The sequence below is a fragment of the Ambystoma mexicanum genome, chromosome 9 (genome assembly GCF_040938575.1).
Source record: "Ambystoma mexicanum isolate Mex_15411 chromosome 9, UKY_AmexF1_1, whole genome shotgun sequence".
NCBI lineage: Eukaryota > Metazoa > Chordata > Amphibia > Caudata > Ambystomatidae > Ambystoma > Ambystoma mexicanum.
The window spans coordinates 33,508,318-33,515,371 of record NC_090931.1 but is presented as its reverse complement, the minus strand read 5'-3'; the positions used below and the strand labels follow the sequence as shown (position 1 = coordinate 33,515,371).

The 7,054-nt window shown below is 52.9% G+C and overlaps 1 protein-coding gene across 3 annotated transcripts in view; it reads left to right on the top strand.

The window, feature by feature from the left end:
- Window positions 1-7,054, top strand: part of GLB1L2 (galactosidase beta 1 like 2) — a 779,452-nt gene that overhangs the window by 165,593 nt on the left and 606,805 nt on the right. The window contains exon 1 of one of the 3 annotated variants that reach the window (XM_069614110.1): window positions 6,415-6,533. The exons of the other annotated variants lie outside the window; for them this stretch is intronic. Within the exon in view, the coding sequence (XP_069470211.1) occupies window positions 6,490-6,533 (44 nt within the window). The 5' untranslated portion in view covers window positions 6,415-6,489. Of the gene's footprint in view, window positions 1-6,414; window positions 6,534-7,054 lie in introns of those variants that run through there. 3 annotated transcript variants of the gene reach the window in all.

Here is a 7,054-nt window from a genome sequence, read left to right as displayed (position 1 = left end):
GCCTTGGCCCATGCTGAAAACGTGGGAAGGGAGGCCAACAGCCTGAACATCCCGACCTATTATTTTGTGAACACTTCTTTCTGTTTCATGACATTTCCCACACTATTTGTACATTAGCAGTAAGGATTGGCAATAGGTTTTTTAGTATAGGCCCTTTTATTTTGATGAGACTCCACTAGGACAGCATTGTTATTATTTTATGGTCATAGCTTGCTCCCATCTCAGATGTAGGTTTGGATAAGCGTTTAACACACCCTTGATAAGGTTCAATAAACACCCTTGAACTGTGGCCACTTGTGTCTGTATTACTTTAATACCATGCCTTCCTTGCATATTATTGGATGGAAACTGGGATAAAGACATTGAGTTAAGCCCAAACAGCTGTGATAAGTCAGTCATTTGAAACCAGAGGAAAGACCCCAGGAGGTGGATTATCAAAACATAGGAAAAGGGTATAAGATACCCCAACAGAGAGGAAGAGACCCCCTGAAGTAAAAGGGTTCAAGTTACTAAGAAAGGAAAGGGCCACTGTCTTAAAGAGCACCTGAGAGAGACTACAGAGTCTCAAGAGCTAGACGAGACCAAAAGTTTAAACATAAATCAAGAACTACAAAAACTCTTGAGTGAGGGTTACAGAACCCGGATAAATGAGAAAACGCCAGGTTGTTTGCTCCTCCTAAGCGCGACCACTTCGAGCTTGAACCCCTCTCTTTTATTTCCTGCTCTTAGCCTTTTCCTTCAGGGGCTTTCTGCACCCCTTCTTGTTACCCTCTGTTTTCTTGACTTTCTTTTTTGTGCCCACTGGCACCTTTCTTTCCTTCTACTGCACACTTTGCACTCTCCTCTTTGTGCCCACTGGCACCTCCCTCCTTGCTTTCTATTGCACACTTGCACTTTCTTTACCTTTCCATGCCCACTGGCACTGTTTCCACTCTGCCGGGTCGCTTGCACCCTTCTCTCTTGTTTCGGGTTGTTCGCGCCCTCTTTAATATAGTACTTTGCGTCCCTTGCACACTCTACTTTTCTGACTTTCTCGTACTTTCTCTCGATCTCGTCACTTTTCTTTCATTATGCTCTCTTTTCTAGTTTTGTTTCTTTCCTCTTTTCCGCTCTGTGGCGCTTTATGCATTAATTTTTCACCCGCCCTGCTTCAGTCAGTCACATGCTCTTGAGTGTCTCTCTCCCTCTTTCTCTCTCTCTCTCTCTCTCTCTCTCTCTCTCTTCTCTCTCTCTCTCTCTCTCTCTCTCTCTCTCTCTCTCTCTCTCTCTCTCTCTCTCTCTCTCTCTCTCTCTCTCTCTCTCTCTCTCTCTCTCTCTCTCTCTCTCTCTCTCTCTCTCTCTCTCTCTCTCTCTCTCTCTCTCTCTCTCTCTCTCTCTCTCTCTCTCTCTCTCTCTCTCTCTCTCTCTCTCTCTCTCTCTCTCTCTCTCTCTCTCCTCTCTCTCTCTCTCTCTCTCTCTCTCTCTCTCTCTCTCTCTCTCTCTCTCTCTCTCTCTCTCTCTCTCTTTCTCTTTCAAGATGCACCCGGGCAGCAGCACAGTGACAAGCGGTCCCTCCTGGTTGTATGGGCTGAGGTCAGGGTCTCGCCACCAGCCCCTTAGATATCTGTGGGGCCGGCACAGGTCCCAAGGGAACAAGCAATGTTCCAACAGCAGCCTGCAAGGTGCTTCTCTCTGGCTTTCTGGAGACACGGCTCTCTTAGCCATGCTGCAGCCCCTTCAGAAACACCAGACCAGCGTCTCGGCATGCCGTTCTCCTCTGAGTCATCACTCCTGCTGCTCTCTGATCCTTGGCTTCTCTCCTTCGTTCCTTCTGTCGTTCTTGGGTGGGATTGCTTTTGGAGGTTTCCCAGTGCTCAGGTAGTGCAGGATCAATATATTGTTGTCTAATGAGTCCGATAGGTTGGGGAGAATGACTGACTGGCTATTGGGAACGACAGCTGAGGGGGTGGGGGCTGGATGGCAGATTGGAAGTCGTTTGAGAACAGATGAAGGGGTGTGTGGGAAGAACAAAGGTGGGGAATGGGAGGCAGTGGAGGACACGGACGGACAAGTGGAGGTGGGTCATTGGGACCTAATGACATACATGAGGTATTGGATGTGTGGTGAGTGAATGCCATGAAGGTTGGGGGAAACAACAGCTGAGGGTTGTTGGGTGAAACAACAGCCGACGAGGGATGGAGAGAATGACCGATTATTGGTTATGGGTGAAGGGGAATGACTGAGGAGTCCAGCGTTGGGGGCTGACAGATGGGGTGTGGGGAGTACAACAAGAGGTGGATGAGGGTGAATGACAATAACAAATGTTTCTTTGAATAAATCTAATGAGCATAGTCCATTGTTATTAACCCGTGGTGAAGCCAGCCTACAGAAATGGGGTCTATCGGCCACTTTTTTCTCCCTAAAATAGGCAAATACTTCCCAAAAATAAGGAGTAAAATACTTAAAGAAAAATAGGAAAGGGACACATGGGAGCATGTCTCTGCTTTCACCCACACAGTTCCATCGATACGTTTGGACCAGTAGTATATATGGGGCCCACGGGTAAAAGCTACTATCATTACTGCCTGATCGGAAGAAGTAAACATGCAAGTTTAAATGTGCATGGATAACTAGGTGCAAAGAAATATCTATATTTCAAAAACATGTCTGTTTTCCAGTTAAAACATATTTTTGCCCACTTATAAAATATTCCATTGGGCATTTCCATTTTTTACTCCCAGCTTTACCACCTCCCCACTCTTATCTGGAGCACTGGGTGAAGCAAAGGAAAAAGCGGACAGGCCTGTATTAATGCACGGATACCAACGAGTTCCATTTTGTCTGATAGTGAATGAGGGGTTGGAGGATGGCATTATGTACATTTATTGGCCCACATGGGAATTGCTTTTGTGTTGAGCTGGATCTGCTTGTGAGTGAGGACTCAATGTAACCTCATGGGTGGGAATGTAAGACTCGTGGGATTTTAGGGGGTTATGGATACTAACATTTGGGAGGGTGCAGCATGACCAGATAGAGGCTTGAAATGGACAGGAGAATTCCAATCTGCTGCCCACCCCTCCCCCACACACACAGACTGCCCAGTGCCCATGCCCGTGCCCATGCAAGCCTCACCTTGCTGGGATGGTGAAGTGTTGCTGGCTGAGCAGGCAGTCACAGGTGAGTTCACCTCCCCATCTGCTGCCCCCTTCCCCCCACACACAGATTGTCCAGTGCCCATGCCCGTGCCCATGCAACCTTCACCTTGCTGGGATGGTGAACTGTTGCTGGCTGAGCAGGCAGTCACAGGTGAGTTCACCTCCCCATCTGCTGCCCCCTCTCACACACAGACTGCCCAGTGCCCGTGCCCATGCAAGCCTTCACCTTGCTGGGATGGTGAAGTGTAGCTGGCTGAGCAGGCAGTCACAGGTGAGTTCACCCTCCCCATCTGCTGCCCCCCACACACAGATTGTCCAGTGCCCATGCCCGTGCCCATGCAAGCCTTCCCCTTGCTGGGATGGTGAAGTGTTGCTGGCTGAGCAGGCAGTCACAGGTGAGTTCACCTCCCCATCTGCTGCCCCCTCTCACACAAAGACTGCACAGTGCCCATGCCCGTGCCCATGCAAGCCTTCACCTTGCTGGGATGGTGAACTGTTGCTGGCTGAGCAGACAGTCACAGGTGAGTTCACCTCCCCATCTGCTGCCCCCTCTCACACAAAGACTGCCCAGTGCCCATGCCCGTGCCCATGCAAGCCTTCACCTGCTGGGATGGTGAAGTTTGCTGGCTGAGCAGGCAGTCACAGGTGAGTTCACCTCCCCATCTGCTGCCCACTCTCACACACAGACTGCACAGTGCCCATGCCCGTGCCCATGCAAGCCTTCACCTTGCTGGGATGGTGAAGTGTTGCTGGCTGAGCAGGCAGTCACAGGTGAGTTCACCTCTCCATCTGCTGCTCCCTCCCCCCCCACAGACAGATTGCCCAGTGCCCTTGCCCCGTGCCCATGCAAGCCTTCACCTTGCTGGGATGGTGAAGTGTTGCTGGCTTAGCAGGCAGTCACAGGTGAGTTCACCTCCCCATCTGCTGCCCCCTTCACACACAGACTGCCCAGTGCCCCATGCCCGTGCCCATTCAAGCCTTCACCTTGCTGGGATGGTGAAGTGTTGCTGGCTGAGCAGGCAGTCACAGGTGAGTCACCCTCCCCATCTGCTGCTCCCTCCCCTCCCCACACACAGACTGCCCAGTGCCCATGCCCGTGCCCATGCAAGCCTTCACCTTGCTGGGATGGTGAAGTGTTGCTGGCTGAGCAGGCAGTCACAGGTGAGTTCACCTCCCCATCTGCTGCTCCCTCCCACCCACAGACAGACTGCCCAGTGCCCATGCCCCTGCCCATGCAAACCTTCACCTGCTGGGATGGTGAACTGTTGCTGGCTGAGCAGGCAGTCACAGGTGAGTTCACCTCCCCATCTGCTGCCCCCTCTCACACACAGACTGCCCAGTGCCCGTGCCATGCAAGCCTTCACCTTGCTGGGATGGTGAAGTGTAGCTGGCTGAGCAGGCAGTCACAGGTGAGTTCACCCCCCCGCCCCGTTGCTGCTCCCTCCCCCACAGACAGACTGCCCAGTGCCCATGCCCGTGCCCATGCAAGCCTTCACCTTGCTGGGATTGTGAACTGTTGCTGGCTGAGCAGGCAGTCACAGGTGAGTTCACCTCTCCATCTGCTGCCCCCTCTCACACACAGACTGCCCAGTGCCCATGCCCGTGCCCATACAAGCCTTCACCTTGCTGGGATGGTGAAGTGTTGCTGGCTGAGCAGGCAGTCACAGTTGAGTTCACCTCCCCATCTGCTGCCCCCTCCCCCCACACACAGACTGCCCAGTGCCCATGCCCGTGCCCATGCAAGCCTTCACCTTGCTGGGATGGTGAAGTGTTGCTGGCTGAGCAGGCAGTCACAGGTGAGTTCACCTCCCCATCTGCTGCTCCCTCCCCCCACACACACAGACTGCCCAGTGCCCATGCCCGTGCCCATGCAAGCCTTCACCTTGCTGGGATGGTGAAGGCTGGCTGGCTGAGCAGGCAGTCACAGGTGAGTTCACCTCCCCATCTACTGCTCCCTCCCCCACACACACAGACTGCCCAGTGCCCATGCCGTGCCCATGCAAGGCCTTCACCTTGCTGGGATGGTGAAGTGTTGCTGGCTGATTAGGCAGTCACAGGTGAGTTCACCTCCCCATCTGCTGCTCCCTCCCCCCACAGACAGACCTGCCCAGTGCCCATGCCGGTGCCCATGCAAGCCTTCACCTTGCTGGGATGGTGAAGTGTTGCTGGCTGAGCAGGCAGTCACAGGTGAGTTCACCTCCCCCATCTGCTGCCCCCTCTCACACACAGACTGCCCAGTGCCCATGCCCGTGCCCATACAAGCCTTCACCTTGCTGGGATGGTGAAGTGTTGCTGGCTGAGCAGGCAGTCACAGGTGAGTTCACCTCCCCATCTGCTGCTCCCTCCCCCACACACACAGACTGCCCAGCGCCCATGCCCGTGCCCATGCAAGCCTTCACCTTGCTGGGATGGTGAAGACTTGCTGGCTGAGCAGGCAGTCACAGGTGAGTTCACCTCCCCATCTGCTGCCCCCTCTCACACACAGACTGCCCAGTGCCCATGCCCGTGCCCATGAAAGCATTCACCTTGCTGAGATGGTGAAGTGTTGCTGGCTGAGTAGGCAGTCACAGGTGAGTTCACCTCCCCATCTGCTGCTCCCTCCCCCCCACAGACAGACTGCCCAGTGCCCATGCCCGTGCCCATGCAAGCCTTCACCTTGCTGGGATGGTGAAGTGTTGCTGGCTGAGCAGGCAGTCACAGGTGAGTTCACCTCCCCATCTGCTGCCCCCTCTCACACACAGACTGCCCAGTGCCCATGCCCCTGCCCATACAAGCCTTCACCTTGCTGGGATGGTGAAGTGTTGCTGGCTGAGCAAGCAGTCACAGGTGAGTGGGCAAAGCCAAGTGCCCATTTAAACACACCCTTGCCCCTCCCTTTTCTCCTGAGCTGTGCCAACAGCAGGCGGATTGTCATGGGCCTCGCATCCTAGTGGTAGTGTGCCAGCAGTGCTGCCTTCTCCACCACAGATTAACCGTTTCACTGCCCTGGTGACATACATAGGCATCCAATGTCCATACGCTGGCACAGAGGCCCTTGCAGGGAAAGGGTGGGTAAAGGAGTGTAAGAGTTGGAGCCTTGCTGCTCTGACAAGGCACCCATCTAGACTTACATATATAAAACGTCCCCGCAGGAAGCCCAGCTTCTCCTGCCATGCTTCACATAACATTGAGGAATACAGGGCAGCGTAGCGCACATGGTGTTACTATCAGGTGTCGAGGATTCAGGTTCATGGAAACCTGACATGGCATAACACCTGACTGGGGGAGCAGCAGCCCTGGTACTCAGAAGTGCAGGAAGCGCCTATGAAATGAGCCTATATGAGAGGACTCGAGATCAAGCCCACCCCTTTTCTAAATGAGGTCAAGGGAACCCTTTTTCAAAGCAGCAGAAAGACTAAGGTGGGATCTGGTGGAACTCCTTTTTTGCGTGAAATGTCTTTATTGTCTTATACAATAGTTCACAGCTTACACTTCATGTGGAATCTTACACCGTTGCCGTATTTTCAACATTTCCAACTAAATTCCCTCGCCCCCTCCCTAGCCCCAAAAGAAGCCGTGTTAGCATTCTATATCCTAACATCCCTCGGCCTTGCGCACTTCTTCACCACTGTTTCCTCCCTGCATACTTCACACCTCCCTTACTCTACTGTTTTGGGTAAATAGAGTATGTTTGAGGGCAGTCCACTGCAGCATGTCTTCTCCTGGGCCTTTCTCCTGCTGCTCCGTGATCGCCTGTTTCCACACTCCCCTTTCAGCTCTGGTCAATTTTTGTAAATCTTCCCTCTATGCTTTCCAGTTCATGGCTATGCTGCGATTGGCCAGCACATATATTAGATTGCCCAGCGCTTTCTCTTTAGTTCCCCTTTTGAAAAGACTCAGCATGCATGCCTCCGGGGTTTGAATTTCTAAATGTATGCCTC